Source organism: Mauremys mutica, chromosome 12 (genome assembly GCF_020497125.1).
Source record: "Mauremys mutica isolate MM-2020 ecotype Southern chromosome 12, ASM2049712v1, whole genome shotgun sequence".
In the NCBI taxonomy this organism is placed as follows: Eukaryota; Metazoa; Chordata; order Testudines; family Geoemydidae; genus Mauremys; species Mauremys mutica.
In genome coordinates, this window is record NC_059083.1 from 74295189 (window position 1) to 74320297 (window position 25109).

The 25109-nt window shown below is 42.7% G+C and overlaps 1 protein-coding gene across 2 annotated transcripts; it reads right to left on the minus strand.

Moving 5' to 3' along the window:
- On the minus strand, window positions 1-25109 carry CRLF3 (cytokine receptor like factor 3). 2 transcript variants are annotated; one of them, XM_044983759.1, is made up of 8 exons: window positions 24853-25109; window positions 16875-17082; window positions 13600-13687; window positions 12896-13073; window positions 11499-11721; window positions 10369-10501; window positions 4246-4358; window positions 1-2874 (listed from the first exon to the last, which is right to left on the minus strand). In XM_044983759.1, exons 1-8 carry the CDS (start codon window positions 24880-24882, stop codon window positions 2621-2623), a joined length of 1227 nt encoding a protein of 408 aa, XP_044839694.1. In that variant the 5' UTR covers window positions 24883-25109; the 3' UTR covers window positions 1-2620. The 2 variants fall into 2 exon arrangements, with proteins under 2 accessions (XP_044839694.1, XP_044839693.1); XM_044983758.1 differs by lacking the exon at window positions 24853-25109 and adding an exon at window positions 22746-22964.

The following is a 25109-nucleotide window of genomic DNA, read 5'->3' on the forward strand; positions in this document are numbered from 1 at the left end:
AAAAATAATTTCACAGGACAAACATCTGTCATTGAGGTAAGTGAGTATTATGGCTTCAGAGAACATACTTTCAAAGTTTCATAAGCAGTTTTGTATTTACAACAAGCTTTTTGCATGACTAGTATTTAGATGTGGAACATGTTTTGAAGCAGTTGCAAGTGTCAAGCCTTCAATCTGCTGAAACCTTTAATTGTTTTGGAGAAGCTACTGCTACAGTAATAAGGTTCTTTAAAAGGATTAACAGTACAGGTGAGTACTTTGGTGTTTTGAAGAGTACCTATCTAGTAGTTCATGCGGCTAGCCTTGGTGATCATCTACAACAAATCTGTCCTTAAAACAGCTGGAAGCTGACATCTTGGATAATGGCAAAAGATGGGTTTTAATGTAAGTGACTTACCTGAAATCATGAAGTTTAAGTAGATAAGACTGATTTGACCTCAATTATACTCTCCCTAAAAGCTAGAGAGAGTGAGGGTTTGCAGTAGTGCAAGGGCTAGTTTACCATGCTGGACATTTCTCAAATCTTGTACAAATGTACCAGCTCTTACTACAAACCAGCTTAAAAAAAAATTATTTGTAGTATGTACTGTGAACAAACTGACAGAACTATCTCAGGTAGGAGTATACTGAACTGTGTTAACAAAGCCCTACATAATGTATCTCCATTTTATATTTTGATAGTTACCTATTCTTACCAGCCCTTTCACATGAAGAGGGAGGCGTATATTTGCCTCTTTAAGAAAAAAAGGGTATTTACTCTAAGATTGCAATCTGGCTCTCTTTGCTTGAAGTAGAGTTTTATGGAGGTTAATCATACATACCCAGTACCTAACATCTGGACTCACAGGGAAAGGGATCAGAAATATCCAGTGGATAAGGCATGGGCATATGAACAGACCTATGTCCTGCTACCAGCTTCTGTGCTAACTTGACTACTATTGGCAAGTTGTACCCTCTGTCCTGCTGTAAATAGGGATACTACACTGAATAGTCTTCAAAAGCACTTTCCTAGGTATAGATGAACTATATTATGTTAAAAAAAAAAGTTGCATCAGATCAGTGGTCCATCTAATCCAGTACACTAAATGTCCTATCAGCTGCTTCAAAGGAAGAAATCCTGCACTTAGCCTGTTCCCAGACAAAGTTTCCTCCTAATCCCTAATGAACCGTTTGTATGATGAAGTTTGAGGATCCAAAAATCTCAGTGGGTATTACCTGTAGCTAATTCTTAATTCTCACCATCTTTTCACAGTAAATCTTAATCTAGTTCTGTGGTGGCTGAGGAGATTTTTGGTATCTGCTTGAAATTTCTACTTTCCACTTACATTTAATATATTTCTTGTGTAACAAGAAGGGGAATAAAAGTTCCTTCTTCGGCTTCTCCCCACTTTGAACATGTTCTCTAATGTGAATAATCCCTCCCCCTCTTGAGTTTTTCCATGCCCCATATTGTTGCCAGTCTTAAAATCAACTTGCTTCTCCTATATCCTTTAGGGTGAAGACTGGAAAAATTCATAGTCCAAATGGGATAACTTTATTTGTGACTGGTATAGGGGGCATCTGTAACTACCACAGCCATGGGTATATTTGAATGAAAGGAATAGGGCAAGATCTTATGATTGTATGATCTATTAACAAAGCTTTACAAAATATCACCACCTGTATTTAAAAAAACTGCCACAATTGCTTTATATACACAATATTTGCCTTTTGAGGTAAAGCAAAGGTTTTTATATACTTATTGTATGTTAGGGCTCTAAACACTTTTTTGTTAACAGGCTCTTGTAAACCAAGTAACACTAATAGTCTCTGGACGAGAAACAGGACTAGTTTAATACTGTTACCCAGTCATTTATAACTACCCTGTTCAAATTCATAGTAAATTCCTATACTACTACACATTATTATAATAGAACAAGAAAATAAGTTACCATTCTTTGCTTTATAGTTTGACTTAAGTTTCATAGTTCATGGTACTAAAGGGTGGTGTCTTAAGCATGGTCCATGTGGTTTATCAAACTTATTCCAGAAGACACACAAACTACTGTTCAGTATTTGAAGGTAAGGCACATTGGTAAAGAAATTAGACACAAAACAGCCTGACTACGTATTTCAACATATTTAAGGCTCAGACATTCTTATTTTTGGGTAATGATGACAAACCGTACCACATCCAGAAGAAAATGTATTATGCAGAACCACAACAGTTCTGCCTTTTGAAAGTTCAAGTTGCAGCATTCTGTAACAGTCTATCTGAAACTTACTAAGATAGTTTGCTCTTATTGGAGGTGGGATAGAGAAAACTTTGGACCATTAACCCTAAGCCAAAAGTGTTACAGGGTTGTTTCACAGAACAGCAGCAGTAAGCAAAGTTCATTCCATTCAGTACATGTACCCTGAGGTTTTTCCAGTTTTTATTCCAAAGCTGTATGAAATTAATTGCCTGTTCAGCTTTTTATAGAGTAAATAAATCATGTTTTCTATTATTTTGAAATGGATCTAAGTACACCATAGTGACCTTCAAGTGATGTAAAGACAAGTTTTGTTAAACCCCAGTTAGATACCGAAAGCTGGAAAAATTAATTCAACTTTTAAAATTTACAGCAAACAACTAGACAGGCTAGAACACTAACACCTTCCAGCCGGGGTAGGAGAATGAACATCCAAAATATAAAGAACCACATGAGTGATCAAGTACCCAATCAAAAACTACTTCCCTGTTGTTAGAACTGATGGTTACTCTGAGTTTGGTGTTTCCTCCCTCGTTGTTGTTGGGACCTAAATGCACAACTTCCATGTCAAATGTCACAGTTGATCCACAAGTAACAGCAGGCAATTGGTTTGTCATCTCTTTGCCATTTACAAATACTGCCCCTGAAACAGTCAAGATATTTAAACATTTTTTTACAGTGCATAATGGTCAGGGGCAGAAGTTGGCTGCACCACTGATGAAGTCCCAACACACACCTCCCTTCCCCCCCAAGAATGCATAGCATCATGTGATTTGCTGACTACTCAAACCCAAAGAAAACTGACATGTAAAATCATAATGGAACTTTGTAACAGCTATACTAATTTTGTGCCAGTTTTAGCTCTTCCCAAAAACAGAATAGGTGATATTGACAAAACATTTTAACCAGTACCTGTGACACTGTGCACTGGCATAATAAGCAAATATACTAGCTGAAACATAAGTGCATTAGAGCTCCACTGTTACATTCCTTATACACATCAGGTAACAATCAACTTAAAAATGTTTTCACTTGCCCTCCTATCCTAAACTATTAACCACTAACTTTTCAGCGATAAAATAGAAACTAGGGTTTACAATAGCTCTTAAATATTCTATTTAAGTTAAATAGAGAGAGACAAGGATTAATTACCAAAGATTGCATTTGCTTTTCATGGACTGACTGCACTATCAAGGTAGGAAAGTTGTCAGTACCACTAATTCTTTCATTGTAAGTGCCTGAGGGCAGGGACTCTCTTTAGATGTTTGAGTGGTGCTTGGCAAAGTTTAGGGTAACTGATTAATAAAATGGAAGCTTACCAGTTGTACTGTTCTTTTATCAATGTAACCTTAAGTAAAAATAAGTTGTGCTTTTTTTTTTTTTTTAAAGAAAGTAAGACTGGCCATACTACTTCAGAGCAATGTTCTATACAGCCAGACCACTATCTTGTCTTGAGAGTGGCCAGTGCCAGATGCATCAGAGGGAATGAACAGAACAAGGCTATTGATTGAGTGTTCCATCCATATCAACTGTCAGCCAGTCCTAGCTTCCGGTAGTCAGCGGTTTAGGGACACCCAGAACATGGGGTTGCATCCTTAGCCACTGATGGATCTATCCTCCATGAATTTATCTAATATATGAGACACAGGGCAGGCTTCAATAGTAGCAGTTAGTAAGAGGAAAGCCCAGCTCCAAGCAGGTTTTCCTAAATGGACACTAGTCTCAGGAATTCAGTTGATTTTTTTGAAGTCTTAGAACAACACATGCAAATTACTAAAGCATACAGCGTATTAAGCGAACTTGTGAATGTTAAAGATACAGTACACTTCCATGTGGTTCACTGCAAATAACAGAATTGAACTGCTCAGGTTGCTGGAAGCTGTAACAACCCTTCAGCAAAAGATCCAGCAGTTAGAGATAAATATGTTGTAAAGCACAAAATGTACGTGAGCCATGGCCAAGATCTTCATAAACAAGTAGATTATATTCAACAGTGCAATATTAATGAGCTCACCATTTGTACTAATGCATACTGCTTTATCTCGCTGTAAAGAGTCATAGCCGTTCTGCTGTTCCACACAGACTCCTATACTGTCTCGTTTGTCTGGCTGGCCAACAGTTTCGATTCTATGAAGAAGAAAGTAAGTTTTAATGAACAAAACCCAGTAAAAACAGGAGCAAGGTTCATACCGAACCAGCTCTACCTTATCATAAAGAACCTCTTTACAATGGCCCCAAGGTGTCCACCACAATTTCACGCAAACTTTGAGACCACCTCTGCTGAGTAATTGATCATGTAGGTCCTTAAGACCAGATTCACCATATACTTCTCCTCAGCTTGTAGCAGATGCTCATCTGGCATAGAGGTTACAGCTGTCTCTTTTCTCACAATCTTCAAATTTTCTTTTTCTTAAATGTCCCCCCTAGTGGTGTAGCCTGTGGCCTGCCATTTTCAACAGGCAGAATCACAAATGTAGTCATTGTCTATCAAACTGTCAACATCACATTTTTAAGGCAAAATGCTCCACTTCTGGCAGGTACACAAGGCCCTATGTGCAGCAAAATCTCCTTAAAAGGGACTCTGAACATAACCCTGATTTAAGTTACTAATCGAGGGGTTGAAAGTGGGTTTAATGTAGATGATATCCATGACAAAAGGAGGATGAATCATGCAGAAGAACAAGGTGCAATCTCTATCAGATTAACACTGTACACTCTTAAGGAGTTGCCATTCATCTATTTGAAAGGAAAAGTAGGATCAGTGGTGCTAGCCAACTGTAAAAAGGTAAGTCATTGCAGAGAGGCTAGAATGGCAATTTGTTAATGTGAATAGAATGGTACCTGATATTTGCAAATGTCAATTGCTAGAGTATTGAAAATAAACCCATGATCTGGTCAACTAAGTGCTCAGAGGCAGCCTGCTGCCACTACAGAATTTTTGAGCTTACTGTACTTTTGCCATGTGCATAGTTACCCTTTTTTTGTTCTAATCTTTATTAGAAGTTAAAGTGACTGTCACTAAGGAACTGACCAGCCATATAGCCCTATTAATATGAAGCCCTGTATTGGGTCATGGATTAATCCCTCAGGGGGAGAACGTAGTGATAGTTGCAGGTGTTTCTCTAGCTTTTATTAGAAAGAGTAGCCGGTTCCCTTAACAATGATGGGACCCTAACTCATCCTGCTAACTTTCTTTGGCTAGAGAGACCAAGCCTTTGGTGGGGAAGGTGGGGGCAGAATCTTAAAACAAGTAACAGGAAAAGTAATTTGCAAGCTGGCTTCTGCCAAGATGAATTTATAATTTTGATAAAGAACTGACAGTGAGACTTTTCCAATGATCGATCAAACAGATGTGTGCGTATGGATGAACCATTGAAACCTAATGCCCACATCCCAGCCAAAGGCCAATAATCAGGCCTATAAAGGGGAGGGAGGCCATATAAGCTGTATGTTTAAAGATACTTCTATAAATGGATCTGTTTTCCTCTGTCCTGTGAATCATACATTTACCTTTTACTCTTTGGGTAAAGTTTTCAAAAAAGCCCAAGTGATTTAGAATACTGCATTCTGTTGACTTTCAAAGAAACAGATGACTAAGTGGCAAAGTCACTCCTAAATCCCTTGAGCACTCTTGAAAACATAACCTGCCCTGTTTTGGGGGGGATTGGTTTTCACTGGAGCTGATACAGCTAATAATTTATGGTTTCAGAGTAGCAGCCGTGTTAGTCTGTATCCACAAAAAGAACGAGGAGTACTTGTGGCACCTTAGAGACTAACAAATTTAGTTCAGCATGAGCTTTCGTGAGCTACAGCTCACTTCTTCGGATGCATAGAATGGAACGCATCCATTCTATGCATCCGAAGAAGTGAGCTGTAGCTCACGAAAGCTCATGCTGAACTAAATGTGTTAGTCTCTAAGGTGCCACAAGTACTCCTGTTCTTTTTGCTAATAATTTATAGCATCAAGGCAGCAGAGGAGTTTGATGCTTATTTTCCTTCAGTCTTCATTAAAACATTTGATAGTGACCAGATACTTAACACAATATTGTTAAGGGGGAAGGACTACAAGCCAAAATAGGGAAAGAACAGGTTAAAGAAAAATATTTAGATAAGTTAGATGTATTAAAGTTGTCAGTGCCTGATGAAATTCATCCTAGGGTACTTAAGGAACTAGCTGAAGCAATCATCTTTTGAGAACTCATGGCAGGGGGGTGAAGTCTCAGAGGATTGAAGAAGGACAAACATAGTAGCTATCTTTAAAAAGGAGAACAAAGAAGATCCAGAGAATTACAGAGCTGTCAGCCTGGAAAGATACTGCACCAAATTATTAAACAATCTATTTGTAAGCACCAGCAGGATAATAAGGTAATAAGAAATAGCTAGCATGGATTTGTCAAGAACAAATCATGCCAAACCCACCTAATTTCCTTCTTTGATGGGTTAATTTCCTAGAGGATGGTAGATGTGATATATCTTGATTTATCTATGAGGAAAGGGAAAAAACACGGGGCATGTTCAGTCTCAAAAGGCTGAAGGAGGGCAGGGGGGAACTGTTACAGGCTGTGCTGTGCTGTCCATGTCCACGGAAGGTAGGACAAGAAGTAATGGGATTAGTCTGCAGTAAGGGAGATTTAGGTTAAATATTAGGAAAAACTTTTTAACTGTAAGGGTAGTTAAGCACTGGAATAGGCTTTGAAGAGAGGTCATGGAATCCCCATCATTGGTGGTCTTTAAGAACAGGTTGAACAAACATCTGACAGGGATGGTCTAGATATACTTGATCTTGCTTCTGTGAGAGAAGCTCGTCTTGCTAACCTGTCGAGGTCCAGATCATTTCTGTGATCTGTCAAACTTCACAAAGATGTAACAGCCGTTTCAAGAACTGGAAATTAATAGAGCCCTTTTTTATTACATTTCATGATTTGAGAGTAGTCTGGCAAATTATTAGTTCCTTCCTTCAAGATGTACAGGAGAAATCCAACTTGGAACCATGGTGTACTCTCATTCTATCAGATTTTTCAGTTCTCTGGAAACCATCACTGAGATTGCTTTGTAACATAGCTTTCAGCTAAGAAAACAAACAAAAATCCAAGTGTCTTGAAGTTTTGCATTTTGAATTGATCCACAATGAGAACTGTTTGTACAAAAGAACCTTAGATAAGGTTTACAGTTCTCATCTGCAATATTTATAGTGTTCATTAGGTCTAGTCATTACTGCAGTTTTATAAATATTAACTTAGAAATGTTCAGATATCGTTAATGTCTTCATACATTAGAGAACACCAATTCTATGCCTCTCCAATTAATGCAGAATCTCTTTGATTTTTTGTCTGGAAATATGTATGTTTGCATAACACAAAGCTGACCAAGTGCACTAGCTTATCTGTAAATTTAAAAGTAAGTGATTTTCAAGTAAGTGATCCATGGCTTTGATCTATCACTTCATGCACATTGGTGTATATGACTGAGCAGATCACAGAAACAAGCTGCACTAGCAGCAGAGGGAAGACAGAGCGATTACACAAACAGCAGGACAGAACAACTGGACTCAAGGGCAACAGTGTGGAAGTCCTTACAAACATAATATGCCAACACACACAGTATAAAGACCATGGGCATGGTGGCAGGCTGGGCACCCCAGTAAGGGGGTAAGCTTAAATTGTTAACAAGCCCATGGGTTTGGTGCAGGACACCATTTCTTAGCTTAATAGTTTTGTCAATTCCAGCAGCAAACCATCCCAGGAAGCACAGCCCTAGACAGGAGGAGTTGTATATAAGGGAACTTTTAGAAAGACTTTGCTGTGAATGTCTCAGGGATAAACTGCTATTCATTTTACTAATGAAAACCATTTGATCTAGAATCCATGTTTAGGATGACTATTTTTCTCTGCAGTTTTGGAGAACTTGTGACCTGGAGTTAAGTGTATCTAGAACATGCAGTAGAAAAACTATTTAACAGACCATGTTTTAAATCCTATATCATCACTTTGTTGGTGATGATAGACGTCCTCTCCTTGTAACTGCAGGGAGTAGACAGATATACAAGATCAACCATAGGTTTTCATAGTTAGTGAAATCGAACACCCCACAGTTTCCATTAATCTCAAAACAGAGAGATGCACAAGCCACCATCCATCATATGCACTTATTTATGAATTAGCTGTAGATAGATTAGGCTAAACCTGCCAGACTCACCAGGGCACACTGTGTCGCCCCTGTCAGACAGCCTCATTTACCCGGCTATATCATCTTGAATTGCTAGTGCAGCTGGACTCATCTTGTCTTCCTACTGCAAGGATAAGCACTGCAAACAACTGCAGTCTAAAGAGCAGGGGGTGGTCACTCTGGAGACTTTCTCACCATCCCTTCCAAGCACAGCTCCATGGGGGCAGCAGAGACCTGGGAATAATCATACCCCCAATTATAGCCTCATCTAAATGTCTTGGTTGGTGACACTCGGATCAAAGAGATCTAGTTATGAGAAGGGGACATACGAAATGCTGGTTGTATTACAGCTTTGCTACTCACTGGAGGGGCTATTATGCCTCCTGAATATATGACAAGAAGATTATCTGTAACATGAGTCTTGCCCGTTTCTATCCAGGAGCCTGGTTATCCCTTTGTGAATGTACTGTTGAAACAGATGGAGAAAGCCAAATGCCAAGTATTGCAGCTAGTGAACTAGCAGAATCTAATATACGCTTTGAAATGGGAAGCTCTTGTGGGGATTGGGGAAAGTGTAACAACCTATTTTCTAACTTTCGAGATTCTCTTTAAAAAAACACATGTTCCATCACATCTTTTGCAGACACATGTGGGCTAGTGCTGTGATACAGAAACATGATCTTTCCTCCGAGAGAATGAGCAAAATCCACGCTACAAAAAAAACTGCACATCAAAAGGATTTTCATCTCTGTTACCAATATGAAAAGGTAAGAGAGTCACTGATGTGAAACGGAACCAGGGAAAGCCTCAACACTCTGCATTTAATAGCACAGATGCTTCTATGCCAAGCAATATTAAGCCTAGTGTTTTATTTGAGATGGAAGCTGTGGAGCTCTTTGCATCCATGGCAGACAATGGACAGTTGAATATGCCCTTGTCTTATGACCATCCAAAGCCAACAGAATCCAAGTTTCAGGGTTAGGGTTAATGTGTAACATCATCTAGAAAGCTACCTCGATAAACACCATAATCACCCCCCCTAAACTACCAGTGGAGTTTGCAGCAGGACTGTCAAGCCTATTACACAAAAACTGTCAGCCTGTGTGTCTGTGTAATAAGAGAAAGGTGGGGAAAAGCTATGGCTAAGTCTCTTAGATCTACAATCACAACTGACACCTCCTGGCAGACGAGACATCTCCACAGGGACTCTCCTCTTCCCCAGCCAATCAGCATCATCTCAAGGGAAGGGCTCAATGAAGAAAAGCTGCCAAGGTTTCTAATCTCACTGATGTGCCAAATTAAATTCTTAACTCTGAAAGTAAATTCCCCATGCTACCTTTTCCCCTCAGGAGTTTCTACAGATGGCGACCAACAGTCATCTGACCAGAGCTATAATTATGCTGGAGGTGGTATCTTTTTGAGAACTTACTCTACTGCCAATCAGCCATTCTTACACTGTCACATGAAAACAATGCTCCAACAGTCCTAGAAGAATGGGGAGGGTTGGGAAGGAAAGAGGTTACTGTTTAGGGGACCTAATCCAAAGCCCACTGGAGTCAATGGAAGAATACCAATGGGCTTTAGATCAGGTCATAGCAGTTGCTGAGAAGCACCAAAAAAGCTCTAAACACCCCACAGGTCCACTCAGTCTAGGCTAATTTGGGGACCTCACTGAGGAAGGAATAGAGCACTTCAGCTCCTGTTCTAGGTTAGGATGGATTCTACAAGAGAGTCTTGGACTTAGTCCTGAAGAACTAGGAGGTGGAAGCAAAGAGAGGAAGGTTCAGGCTTCACACACAAACGGGCCTGTGTATTATGGACACGCCACTAAGTCCGTTATTTGGAAGTTTACAACTTAGAGGCACAGTGAGGCTTGAGTTCCCTGTACAACACAGCGGTAGCAAAATGAGACAAAACAGGAAATTCCGTTTGCGTAAGTGCCTCATGCAATGGCAATACAGCATGTACTTGCCTGAACGTTAATGTCTGCCCACAGAAGTAAGTAGGAGCTTTGGAGTAGAGCACACCACATGACTGAGAATCATTTCGAAGTGCTATGTTTCTTCGACTGCTCAGGCTGTAACCCTCCAAACCTGCTGTCCATTCTTCAAACAAACAAACACAAAAACATGAATTACTTCACTGGCTATCACGTGGGGAAGGAGCTTCAGTTGGCTGCATCCAGTCTTTTTACTTCAACTGCAAGTTAGAGTCATGTTACCAAAGCTCTGGGTCTAACCTCTCATTGATGTGCAAAAGGAGTGAGAGAGAAATGAGGCATTTTTTGTAATATCGTGATTGTTGCCAAAAAGATTAACCTGTATTTGACTCTTGGCTGTGATTACTTACAAAGAAGTGACAAAAATGTATATTACACAGTTTCCTTATAAAATTAATTGGGACTAAAGATAAACAGCTGTTTCCCTCATTTCCAGCCAGTTTAAGAACTGGCCTTATAGACATTTACAAACTTATTAGATGTAGATTTTCTATAATAATGAGGAAAAAAAATAGGAAAGATCTTCAGTTGCGTCAGTCAGTGAATCTTGCTAACCCCTCTGCTACCTGTCTAAATAACATCACGATGAGATAGGACCTCATTTCTCAATGGAAGCCTAACGTTCCACCCTCAAGGAAAGCAAAACTCCAGGCTATTACAGAAACCAGAAATCCTTGAGGAAAGCCAGAACAAGAGTGAACGCTCCATTTCTCATTACAACCAATACAAAAGGGAAGTAGGTAGAAAACCCCTGCAAACAGGCTCTGACACAATGACAGATGTGAATTTAAAATTCTTCATGAAACATGAATCTCACACTGGTATTTCCCAAGTGCAGGTGCTGCTCCAGCCCAAGCATCAGGTTGATAGCTACCACGTGTGCTACAGAACTAGTTGCAGTTAAAATTAAGCAAAGAATCCAACTGTAGAAGGGTAGGTATCTAATTACCTTGTATTATTTAGATACACATTTAATTCCATATATTGCAAGGCAGCAAACTCCATTGTCTTCAGACAGCAAACAGCTCCACAAAATCTACAGCACGTTATGGGTTTTTCACACACACTATAAGCTTCAGAAGACTAACAACAAAAGTTTATACCATGAGGAACTAATGTAGAACGGCCAGTTTGAGGAATACTCCATGGACTCCATTCCTGCCGTCCATCACCCCGGGCACAGACTCTGAACTGGTAATCAACATTGGGGTCGATATGTAGTACTATGAATTCCATCTCTGAGCCAACATACACATCTTCAAAGTGATTGGCAGTACTCTTGCGATACTGAAGCCTGTAGTCTTGTGGTATAAAGTCATCATCCACCTAAACAGACATTTATTCCATTAACAAGGGATCATGACCATTTCTTCCCTGGATTTCTTTGAACTACAATGTATCCCAGCAGCAGTGCAAGTTAGCAACATTTGTCCTTTGCAAGGTAAGGTGACCAATGGTTGGTCTTTGTTAAAACAACATCCGAAACACAACATTCTTTCATACTTCTGGGGAGGAATGGCAAGAAAGATAGAGCCATCAGCAGCAATTTAAATATGTATGGTCCTACCCAACCGTATCTTTGATTTAGTGAAAAAGGAATGCCTTCTGAATACTGAAGAAAGCAATTAGCCAAGCGTCTGATACAAAATCTGAGGTTCTTTACTCACCCACTGTACCTACCAGAGTACCAAATATTTAAGGGTGCAGAAGTTTAATGGGGTAGGGACTGTTTATCTCTGAGTGAAATCCTGGCCCCACTGAAATCAATGGGAGTTTTCCATTGTTTGTACAGCACCTTGCACAATGGGGCCCTACCTGCAATTACCTACTGAAATATATATCACCACCAAGTATGGATTCTACAAGATGTTTATTCCTAGGTCAATCTGTGCTTCTGACAAATACATGCCACTAAGACCTATTTTGGCAATTGCTATTTAGATGATGGTGTCACAGAATTAATATTTCTGTACCACTCATCTGTTTAGTGGGAAGTGTTATAGGCTGGTTTTTGGTTTTGGGGAAAGGGGAGGGCTGGGTGAGGTAACCTCCTGCCTCTTCCATTTCCAACAGTTTGGCCCAAGAAGAGAGGAGGAGTGGGCAGTTTTTTCAGCTAGCTCTGCTGGCTTTTCTACACAACAGGTTGTAGACAGACCTGTTGCACCAACTGGCAGATACTGGGAGACAGCAGGTACTATCAAGCAGCAAACAGGTAGCCCAGTGCCAGACTGAGTGGTCTAAGGGCTGGATTCTCACGTGAAAGTCTTCATCCACACACACTTGTGCCTCAAAATCTACCATAATGTGCACCTGGATCAAACCATAACATACAATTTCTTCCAGTGTATTTTAAATCCCAAGTCAGAAGGAGAGGATTCCCTTGATGGAGGAAGAAATACAGCGTGAAAGTGACACTCAGTTTGAGAAAGAATACCTTCTTTTTTCTGAAACAGGGTCAAAAGAGAACCTGAGTGACATTCATTCAAGAGATTTTACTCACCTTACACCACCGGACTAGGATACCGCCAGGCTTCTCAGTAAGTTCTTCTATCTGTACAGGCGGCCGAGACGCTACAGTCCCATGGCTGAAGATTTGATTTTTCACTATAGTAAGAAGACAGTCATCCAGCTGGGCAGATAAACAAGGCACATCAACCAAGGCGGGCACTTCTGGCAAGCTAAGGAAAGAAAAATTGCTGACATGTAAGGGAACAGCTTGTATACAATTCTATTCCAGCCATACACTTAAAAGACAACACATGTGGGGTTGATTATTTTTTTAACTCTATACTTCAAGGGACTGGTTTTAAAAATTAGAACATTAAAGGAATTCCAGACTTCAGACTTAAAAGACTGAGGAAGTAGCTAATATTTTAGGCCTAATGATGTCATCTATGTCTCAGTAATCTCGTCTCTTTCATTGGGATTGATGAAAACTATTGCGAACAGACAATCCATATTTCAAGAGAGACCATCTGAGGACTCAACACTACTTGAATTATCACAGCCAACCCCTTCCAGAATCTATATGTAAGTGGGACAGCAAAGCCTGAAATAAACCTTTGAAATAAAAGTCCCTAATGTCCATTGCCTTAAAAGGGAACAGAACAAAACAAACAAACAAACAAAAACCCATGTAGAGGCATGTTAATCATGATCCTTGCTGCATTCTCAAATCCCCCCCACCAAACTGATGTCTCTTACCTATCCAGCTGAATGTGCAAAGCCTTTTTTGTAAAGTTGCACAGTTTTTCATTCTGCTCTCCCATGACCTCATGGATGACACCCTCTCCTGGAATGAGACAGTAAAAAAAATGTTCCTAGTATGAAAACATTCTTCACATCAAAGAGTAACCAGTGCTGAAGTGAACACATTGTTAAAAAAAATGTTCAGTGTTTTCAATGCTCCTGCAAGACACTTAGCTAGAACATATATGTATTGAAATTCTATTAGTTAATAGTATATGTCTCTATAGCATCCTTTGATGGCAATCTTAAAAAGCTTTGGAGGAACTTCCATGAAAGAGTTAGGTGATTTGACCGAGGTCCCAGACAGGAACAGAGCTGGGACCAGATGCCAGAAATCATGGCTCCTTATCCTCTGGCTCCTGCACTTGACAGCCCAACTACTTTAAGAGGGAAACATCATCACTGAAAATGCAGAGCATCTTTACTGATTAAAACCTGAAAAAGCTAAAACTGGCAAAGAAATTATAAGAGTTTCAACAGTGTGTGGAATCAGGCCCTGCTCATCATCATTAATGTAATTTTTTTTTTCAAATGTAACATTCTATGATAGTCTGTGCAAGGTAGGGATAGATCAATAGAAAGCTTTTCAAACATCAGCTCTGATCCCCTACATTTATGTGGAAACCCCTCAAGTTACAGGAAGATCTACAGTGACTTCTGCTTAAATCCAGCTTGGACTCTTCCCAAGTTTATCATCTGATCTGTGGGAGCTCAGTCCAGTTCCAAGTGGACAGTTGCCAACATTTAAGAAAACAGAAAAACGCACACTGTGTTTGGCTGCAAAAGACTGAATGTGCATGGAGACTGAACTCCCTTCTTGCTCAGAGGTGGCCCCTCTAGAATAGAGCCACTGTATAGCAAAACTTTTACTGCCACTGTCCACATAGGCAGCTGTGGCCCAGTGGATTAGAAGTAGACTAATAGCCGGGGATCCGGGAGCTCTGATATAAGGTCTTATCAGACTGATACAAGTTACGTCACCTCCTGTGGTCAAATGGAGATGGTGTTAATACCAGCTTCACAGGAGCAGGCAAAACTATTTGGAAAGTGACAAATTGCTTTGGTGGATACAGGACTTTGTTCAGACAGCCAAGCCAGCAACTTCCTTAAGCACAAAACTCACATCCAAGTGCAAGCAGCAGACTGTACGCCGCATTGCAGTTCACAAACCAGAGCGCACCGTGGAAGAAACTTAAAGTTGAGACAGACAAGAACAATGCAAGGAAACAACCAGCCCACTCATGGCTGAAGCAGGCCACAGAATAGGTTCTCCAGTGCAGGGACACACTCAATAGCGACATTCCTTTGTGACTAGCTAGCTATTTGGTAATGATACGGAATAGTTCACCCTTAATGGGACACTTCGACACTTCTATTGTTTTCTGTCCCAACGGCAAATCTCCTGGAGAAAAGCAGGACTTTCCTTGCAGCTATAAATGGGATGTGAGGGAGGGAAAGGTCAGTGACAGGCAGTACAGTATAATCCTTGAACTTTTGTACACTATGTTTTTACTCCACAGACTCAAAATAACTTCCCTCCAGTCCCAAATGCTGGAACAAACATTCAGTCTATTTTGGCAGAAACTCATTTTCCAATATAGAATAAACTCAAAGCCAAAATTATTTTCTCCTAGAGCAAAAGCAATTAGACCACATAGGGTGAAATTTACCCCCTGTGCAAAGGACTAGCACAAGGATCGGCAACCTTTGGCACGCAGCTCGCCAGGGCAGGGAAAGCCCCTGGTGGGCCAGACCAGTTTGTTTACCTTCCGCGTCCGCAGGTTCGGCCAATCGCAGCTCCCAGTGGCTGCGGTTTGCTGCTCCAGGCCAATGGGGGTGGCGGGAAGCGGCGCAGGCCAAGGGATGTGCTGGCCGCCCTTCCCGCAGCCCCCATTGGCCTGGGACTGCGAACCGCGGCCAGTGGGAGCCGCGCTCGGCTGAACCTGTGAACGCGGCAGGTAAACAAAGCAGCCCGGCCTGCCAGGGTGCTTACACTGGCGGGCCACGGGCCAAAGATTGCCGATCCCTGGACTAGCATAAGACCTATGCACCACTGAAGTTCCGCTTAGGTTTAAAATAAACTGCCAGCTTAACAGTACCAAAACCAACACAGATGTTTTGTTATTTATGAGGGCATCTGAGATACATTTTATTTTAAAGAGGCCAAACACAATCCATTGCTTCTCCTTTGGTGGTCTGGAAGTTAACTTTGTGGGAATACATACCCCTGAAAGTAGGTTCTCTCCCCCTGTAACATTCCATACTTCAGCCCATTTACTCTATAATCCTAGGGTTATATACCAAAATGCTAAAATACGGATCCTCATAAGCAAGCATTGATATGTTTCCCCCCACTCCACCCCCAATTCTGCAGAGATCTTTAAACCTTTACCAGTGTTGGTTTAGCATAGGCCCATTTCAGCCAAAACATGCTGTCCGTAACATGCACTACGATCTACACCAGGGGTGGGCAAACTTTTTGGCCTGAGGGCCACATTGGGGTATGGAAATTGTATGGTGAGCCAAGAATGCTCACGAAATTGGGGGTAGAGGTGCGAAAGGGGGCTCTGGACTGGGACCAATGGGTTTGGAGGGCAGGAGAGTGATCAGGGATGGGGCAGGCAGTTGGGAAACAGGGGAGGGGGTGAAGGCTCTGGCTGGGGGTGTGGGCTCTGGGGTAGGGCTGGGGATGAGGAGTTTGGGGTACAAGAGGGGGCCCCGGGCTAGGATCAAGGGGTTTGGAGGGTGGGATCAGGGCTGTGGCAAGGGATTGGGGCACAGGGAGAGGGGGATGTTCAGGAGTGAATGCTCTGGGCGGCGCTTACCGCAAGCAGCTCCTGGAAGCATGTCCCCCGCTCCGGTTCCTATGCGGAGGCATGGCCAGGCATCTCTGCGCGCTGCCCCATCCACAGACACCACCTCTGCAGCTCCCATTGGCCGTGAACTGTGGCCAATGGGAGCGGCCCCTACAGACAGGGTATCGCGGAGAGCCACCTGGCCACACCTCTGCGTACTATGTAGGAGCCGGAGGGGGGGTCATGCCGGCTGCTTCCTGGGAGCCACACAGAGCGGGGCAACCCCCCGACCCTGCTCCCCGACGGGAGGTGAGGGCCGGATTAAAAGGTCTGACAGGCTGGATGTGGCCCACCAGCCATAGTTTGCTCGCCACTGATCTACACTAACCTTTAAGAGAAGACTTATAGGAATGTATATTTTAAACAGCCCCCTACCTTCCTGGAGCAGGTCATCAGCTGTACTGACTCCATGTTCTATTAGTTTCTGGCATTCATCCAATGGCTTGATGCTCTCTTGTTCTATGGCATCCACTTCCTGCAGCAATAACACTAGTCGCTCATCCAGCAGCTTCCTCAGGGTCCCTTTTAAATCATTAAAATGCTGCTCAAGTACATCCCTTGTCAGAGCTGCACTCTCTCTGATCTGACTCAAGACAACAGAAAAGAGAAGGATTCAGGGTGAGCAGCTGAAAAGAAATATTCCTTTATCATTGCGTATTACATTGCCTGCATTTGCTGGTGGAAAGCTCTACGCTAGGTCAACTTTTACAAAGGCTCTCAGACAATTAACAAACCTACTAGGATCCTGTCGTTGTAGGATACTCATTTGATTAAAGGCACAAAGCAGGGGAGAGAAAAGGTAGTGAGGCTACCCAAGCAGAAAGACAAGCGATGAAAGCAAAGCAAAACTTGTAATCTTTTAGAGAAGGATTAGGAACAATGAGGAAAGCCACATGAAACTGGAAGGGAGGAGAGTATCCTTTAGGACAATTATCTCTCCCATACACAAACTAAGAGTGATGAGCCTACAGTAACAGGGTCACAAATCATGTGGACAACAGGATGCCTTTCGTCAACTACGAGGCAGGCTACGTATGCCATGGCCAAAATAGCCCAGTGCAAATGAGACACATTGAAAATGTAACCAATTCAAATCAAGCCAGAACACATTAAGTAAATAAATTTATTCTGGGACTATTAGACGATAAAAGCGTGGCCCTCATTACTGTAGTATTTGAGCACCTCTATCTTGAGGTATTTATTCTCACAACACCCTTGTGAGGTAAGGCAGTACCATTATCCCCATTGTACAGATGAGGAACTGAGGCACAAAAAGGGTAAGTGACTTGCCCGACATAATAGAGAAAGCTTGTAGTAGAGCAGGGACTCGAACTCACATCTCACAAGTCCTTGGCTAGTGCCCTAACCACTGGAAAAGCCTTCTTCTACTTTACTCAACAGATTTCCTTTCCAGTATCTATAAACTATTTAAGTCTCCTGAGGAAAGTAAATACATTAACAGCTTATTTGTTCTCAAGTCAGGGAAATTTCTCCTCTCAGCAGAATTTGTGTTCATCCTCAACAAGAACATCCATAGACACTACTGTAACCTACGGGCTGCTCCTTAGAGCTGCAAGTCTTGAGTGGGTGCACTAAAAAGGGAGAGCAGCTCAGCTGAACAAGAAGTTTTAGAACAGAGTTACAGAGCCTTAATATCATTGGTTGTATTGAAAGCTAGAGAGAGTGTCTTAGGCAATTGCACAGGACTTGTCATGTCGTTAACACATTAAGCAGCAGTGTGGTATTACCCATCCATCCAGAGAACTAAGACAATGAAACATCCACTCCTTGTGCAGCTGGTCCTTTCCACATACTGGACTCACGTTAGTCATGAGAACAGCACTGCAGCACACAGCATTAGAACACAGATATAACTGTGTGTATTTTAACATGTCAAAGATCTTCACTGTTGGCTCACCACATTGTACTTGAATATTTCAGCATGCAGAGGCCTTATCCAAAGCCCATTGCAGTTAGTAGAAGGACTTCACTGACTTCATTGAGGTTTGGATTAGGCCTATCACAAATATGACCAGACAATATTTGGAAAAACCTACAATTCAGCTCCACAGAGTGGAAAGAGATTGGTTTCAATGTTTACTTGGTCTGTCCATCTGTGTGTTTGAGTCACTAATTTAACTTTAACAGGCAATTTCTAAATTACAAGAAGACTATCACATAGTCTCAAATCAGATCAGACAAGTATCCTGTCATGGCCGGTGCTCCAGAAGAGTAAGAAACCCTGCATTCAGTAGTTATGAAATATGCTGTCCCCAGTGAAAAATCTCTTCTTTCCTCCTATATTTAGAGGCTTAACCCCAGAAGCGTGAGGGTCTGAATCCCTTCCAAAACTTTATTTTTTTGTATTTACTATTACAACTCTGAATAGTCTTGTTATCCATGTAAGTGACTGATCATTTGTTTGAATCTTAAATATATTTTTTGCCTCAATCTTGGTGCAACGAGTTCCATGGGCCAACTACACAATGTGGGAAGGGGACTTTTGTTTTGTTTTTACATCAGCTGGAAATGGATCACCTTTGAGTTCCATTGAATGTTTCCCTTCTTCTTTTATTAGGAGTCAGGGTGAACAGTGACTATGCCACCATATCCATTTTGATTCTATGGATATCGTAAGAATCTTTATTAGAAAAAGTTGTTACAAAAAGTTTACTACAAAGTCGATTAAGACCCCATTGCATAGGATTTTTTTAGGAAGGAAACATTTGAATACGTGAAAAATTAATCACAAGCTAAAAGTTAGAATTAAATACTCCACTATGAAGTGCTTTTATGATTTACACACATAAGGAAATGCTGCAATATAAGCCAAGCCCTAGATGTAATTTCTAGATCTTTAGAAGTACTGACAACTAACACAGGAAGCTCTTGGGTTAGGTAAAGTAAATTTCCTCTTCAAGCAATCTTCATGAGCCTCTGCGGCTGCCACACAGCTTGGCTTCCCCTCACTTGTTATTTTACGATTTAAGAAAAAAGGAAGTGTTTCGCAGTGTATATACGAGGCGGGAGTGGAGGATGACAGAAGAGAATGGTTGTTCCCCCAAACCCATTACCGTTTTAGATGCGTATACAAACTCAATGAGTATCAGAATCTCAGTGCTAGAGCTAGGGATGTGCAAAGAAAAGAGAGGACGAAAATACTGAAAGTAAAAACACACACAGAGGCTCGAGAATGGACTTGAGTGCTGTAGTAAAATGGTCCTAAAATGGAGGTTGATGCTGCAATGCTAAGTGGTCCTGCTAGCTGTAGCCCAGTCTAGGAGTCTTGAGATTTCCAAAGGCTCTTGTCCCCATGTGCATCCTGCATAGTTGATTCATGTCCTCCTTTGTCAGATCTCTCATTAGCGTAAACTCAATTGTGGACAACTCAGCAGATGACCGAGCCCACAGTGGAAAGTGAATCCAGGGGAACAGAAACAAATGCATACAAACACAGAACCATACAGCAAAGAGATCAACTGAAGTCGCAGGAGCAAGGAAAGATTCAGTACTAATGAATGCAAAGTCCTGTACTCAGGGAGAGGAAACAAACAGCACAAATAAAGGTGACGGTAACTAAGCAGTCACACCCACCAAAGTAACAGAGCAGTTATACTCACCATGCTAATGCAAGTTTACTGTCATTTGTCCCGTTATATGTTATGTTAATAAGCAGCACTACCACTGCAGCGGGGATTGCAAAGTTGGGATGAGAGCAGCAGTCCTCAAACTTTGCAGGGTCACACCTCCTTTACCCCGTCTGTCCCCCTTCCCTCCAAGCCAGAGCCAGGAGTGGGGACAGGATGCAAACAAGGGTAAGGGGGCCAAGGCCACAGCTGGGGGCAGGTGTGTGGCCAGGAGTGGAGCCCCGGGTGCAGGGCCCGCAGCCAGGGTCAGAAGCAGAGCTGGGTGGCATTCCCTCCCTGCCCCCCATGGGGGTTGGCCCAGGCCCCAGCTGCACCCCCCTGAACAGTCCTCCACCCCTCCTGTGGGGGGGGGGCACTCCACAGTTTTAGGACCTCTGGACTAGAGGCATCTATGAGGCTCATTACCTTGAGCAGTTTGCAATAACAACTTTGAAAACCACTGTGATTAATGAACATTAATCTTCCACTTGGTCATAACATCAGGGCACTAACCCACATAGGTTTACAACAGAGTTCTATGGTGATGGGATCAGTTTCAAGGAAATTATCTGATCACAACAGAAACAACAAGGAGTCTGGTGGCACCTTAAAGACTAACAGATTTATTTGGGCATAAGCTTTCGTGGGTAAAAAAACCCCACTTCTTCAGATGCATGGAGTGAAAATTACAGATGCAGGAATTATTATACTGACACATGAAGAGAAGGGAGTTATCTTACAAGTGGAGAACCAGTGTTGACAGGGCCAATTCGATCAGAGTGGATGTAGTCCACTCCCAATAATTGATGAGGAGGTGTCAATTCCAAGAGAGGGAAAATTGCTTTTGTAGTGAACCAGCCACTCCCAGTCCCTATTCAAGCCCAAATTAATTGTGTTAAATTTGCAAATGAATTGTAGCTCAGCAGTTTCTCTTGGAAGCCTGTTTTTGAAGTTTTTTTGTTCAAGTATGGCTATTTTTTAATCTATTATAGAATGTCCAGGGAAACTGAAGTGTTCTCCTGCTGGCTTTTGTATGTTACCATTCCTGATGTCTGATTTGTATCCATTTATTCTTTTATGTAGAGACTGTCCGGTTTGGCCAATATACATGGCAGAGGGGCATTGCTGGCACATGATGGCATATATCACCTTAGTAGATGTGCAGGTGAATGAGCCCCTGATGGTGTGGCTGATGTGGTTGGATCCTCTTATGGTTTCGCTAGAGTACATATGGGGACAGAGTAGGCAACGGGGTTTGTTACAGGGATTGGTCCCTGGGTTAGTGTTTCTGTGGCATGGTGTATAGTTGCTGGTGAGTATTTGCTTCAGGTTGGGGGCTGTCTGTAAACGAGGCCTGGCCTGCCTCCCAAGGTCTGTGAGAGTGAGGGATCATTTTCCAGGATAGGTTGTAAATTATTGATGATGTGCTGGAGAGGTTTTAGCTGGGGGCTGTATGTGATGGCCAGTGGTGTTCTGCTATTTTCCCTATTGGGCCTGTCCTGTACTAGGTGACTTCTGGGTACCCATCTCACTCAAGTTTTACTTAAATCTACAATACCCACCTGGGGAAGTGAGGAAACAGATTGACAGAGTGAGACGGGTACCCAGAAGTCACCTACTACAGGACAGACCCAACAAGGGAGATAGCAGAACATCACTGGCCATCACATACAGCCCCCAGCTAAAACCTCTCCAGCACATCATATTTATGCCTGCATCTGTCATTTTCACTCCATGCATCTGAAGAAGTGGGTTTTTTACCCATGAAAGCTTATGCCCAAATAAATCTGTTAGTCTTTAAAGTCCCACCAGACTCTGCATTGTTTCTGTGGATACAGACTAACACGGCTACCCCTCTGACACTAGATCACAAGAGAAAAATTCTGTAAGTTTTAAAATAAATGAAAGATCACTCCACAAGATGAACTAACACCAAGGGTGTTCTCAGGTCTACAAAATGCAAAGACATTCAGGGTATGTCTACACTGAAGAGTTAAACCAGATAATGGGTACCTGAGTCTGAATGCATGGGTATGGAGTCGGGCGATTATATGAGAATCTTCACTTTGATTTTTTTTTCCTTAAAAGCAGATTTCTATCTTTCAAGGTTGCAGAAGAAAAAACTTTAAAACGGGAACTCTAAAAGCCCCCAAACCAGAAGGTTGATAAAAACTCCAAAATTTTAACCTCTCATTATTTTTAAGACAATCTCATGATCGGGGGAGGGGCACGACTAATTAATTTTTACTTCTGCGAGTTGACAAAACAGGGGCCGTTCTCATCTAGAGCTGCTCAGTCTGAGGCAGGCAACTACCTGCATCAGTTTTGCTCAGATCATGTTCAGAAGATTCCCTCCCCGCCCAAGTGCCAGAGACTTGTTTTAAATTGAAGCGCGGACGCCACATCATCTGACTCTGTCCCAGGAAAGGGGGGGGGGTGTTCCAGCCCATGGACTAGGAGTGTCCCTACCCTGCCCCCCACTCAGTGTACCCCAACCCCTTCCCCCTCTGCCCCAGCACAGCCCCACCCCCCTGCACAGCTCTGTGCCCAGCTCCCCTTGACCCCATGCCCTGCCCCCGCCTCTCACCCCAACCCCCGGGCCGCCCTCCCAGCGCCCCACCTGCTTGCGCGCCTGCTGCAGCCCCCGCAGCCTCTGCTGCAGCTCCCGCCGGTAGCTCCGCGCCGCCTCCACGCTCTCCCGAGCCTCCTGCAGCAGCAGCAGCGCCTCACCCTCCGGATCCATCCCACTCCCTGCCCGGGCTGCGGGGACCCGCTGCTGGCAACAGCCGCCCGGGCTGGCCTCACACCCGGAAGCGAGCCACATCCGGGCAATGAGCCAGGCAGGAGGGCGGGGCACGAGTTTAGGGGTGGTTTTTTTTGTTGTTGTTTTTTTCAATCAAGGAAAACTTTATTGAAACCCCAAAACGTACATATGGCACACAAGCTAGCATTGGTGGAGCAGAAGGAAAGCAGTCACCAAGCCCAGGTCCTGATTGCAAAAAGCCCATTCAGAATTCAAGGCTACCTGTGTTCATTCAGGCCCATCACTGAAAGCAAAAACACATCATTATACCTATGTTACGTAAGACAAATACATTGATATGTATAATAAATTACCATTGAATTTATTGCTACATTTTACATCTACACACTAGTAAACTATTAATTCATTAGCGCAATGAAAATACAGTCATTGCATTAAAATGAAACTATTTTTAATTTGAAATTTAAAAGTCACTCTGTAACACAGGAGAAAGGATGGTCTGGGGTTAGTGTACTAGCCTGGGGCTTGGGAGAACTAGGTTACATTTCCTGCATGGCCTCAGGCAAGTCACTTAGATTTCAGTGGAAGCTTGGAACCTAAATACCTTTGTGGATCGGGGACTTGGCTGCTTTGTGCCTCACTTTCCCAACTAGAAACTGGAGATAACCGTACTCTCTTTCCTCACACAGCTATTGTGAAGATAAATACCACTGAAGATTGTGAAGCACTCAAGTGGGAAAGTAATGGGAGCCAGATAAGTACCCAGGATAGATACATAGTATTAATTAGTTAGAGCTTTTCTACACTGGCAATTTACAGCGTTGCAACTTTCTCGCTCAGGGGTGTAAAAAACACATCCCTGAGAGCAGCAAGTTTCAGCACTGTAAAGCGCCAGTGTAGACAGTGTCCCAGCGTTGGGAGCTACGCCAGCGTTGCCAGTGTAGACTAGCCCTTAGATGATGTATCTGGCCTTGCAAAAATCAACTTGTCCAATCATGAGGGACAAGTAATTTTTTTCTTATGCACTTAAGGCCCTGATACTGCAAGTAACTCCAGCTGGGTTTACCTCTACACCTATACTGTGCCAAGCCCTATCATATTATACTATAGTAGGTCCCATTATGTTAGGCAATGTACAAATACATAACAAGAAGCAGACCTTGCCCCAGTCTAAACAAACTAGACTAACAAATGGTGGGAGGAAAATGTGAGGCACAGAGAGGTGAAGTGACTTGCCCAGTGTCACACAGCAGGTTAGTGGCAGAATAGGGAACAGAAACATGCCTCCTGAGTCTCAATCCAGTGCATTAGCCACTAGTTCATGCTGCCTCTTCTCTCTCCTATATATCATTTTATTTAGGACGCACACTTGCAAACTTACACATGTGCTTGATTTTAATGCACCATGAGTAGTCCACTGAAGTCTCACAGGGCATTAAGTTAAACACATACATAGGTCTTTGTACAATCACAGTCATAGTGCAATAGTACCCAAAAGCACTAATCAGGATTGAGGCCTTACTGTGCTAGGCACAGAGGAAGCACTGCTTCAGAGCTCATGGCTAATCAAAAGACTCAAATCATATTTTTAAAAAAATGTAATGCAACTCATGATTTTGGGAAGACAGCAGGCACTCCCCACTACCCAAGACTCTTACCAAGCAGACCTCTTCCTAAACAGTCGTTAGCCCTTCTCTTGGGCTCAGCTTCTACCCCTCCTAGGCTCCAGCCAGTCCCTTCTCACCTTCTACTATAGGTCCCTAAACCACTGGGTTGCAGGGTAGAGGCCCCAAACTGCCCCCTTTCTTTCTTTCCCAGGGTCTTTTCCCACCTATGCAACTCAGCCTCCTCATTGGCATCGGCCCTTTTCTGTCTGTCTAGCGAGCCTCCCCCTCTTGAACTGAGGAAGCACTCCCAGATTGCCTCTGCATGGCTACAGACAGCCATTGTACATACAACAAACCTGGTTCTGAGACACGTGCTCCTCCAGCATGTGACCCAACTATCCTTCATTTCTTTCACCAAACCTGGCACAGGTGAGCAAGCCCAGCCCCCGTAGAGGGCCAGCTCACTCTACACTGATGGTGCACTGTAGAGGCACCCCAGGGTGATTTCAAGGCCCAGGAGGCAGTGGGAGCATGTGACCTACACTCCACACTTCTAAGGAGAGGCCAGTTACCACCATCTCCTGTGGGGACCCCCACCCCGAGATGACTGAGA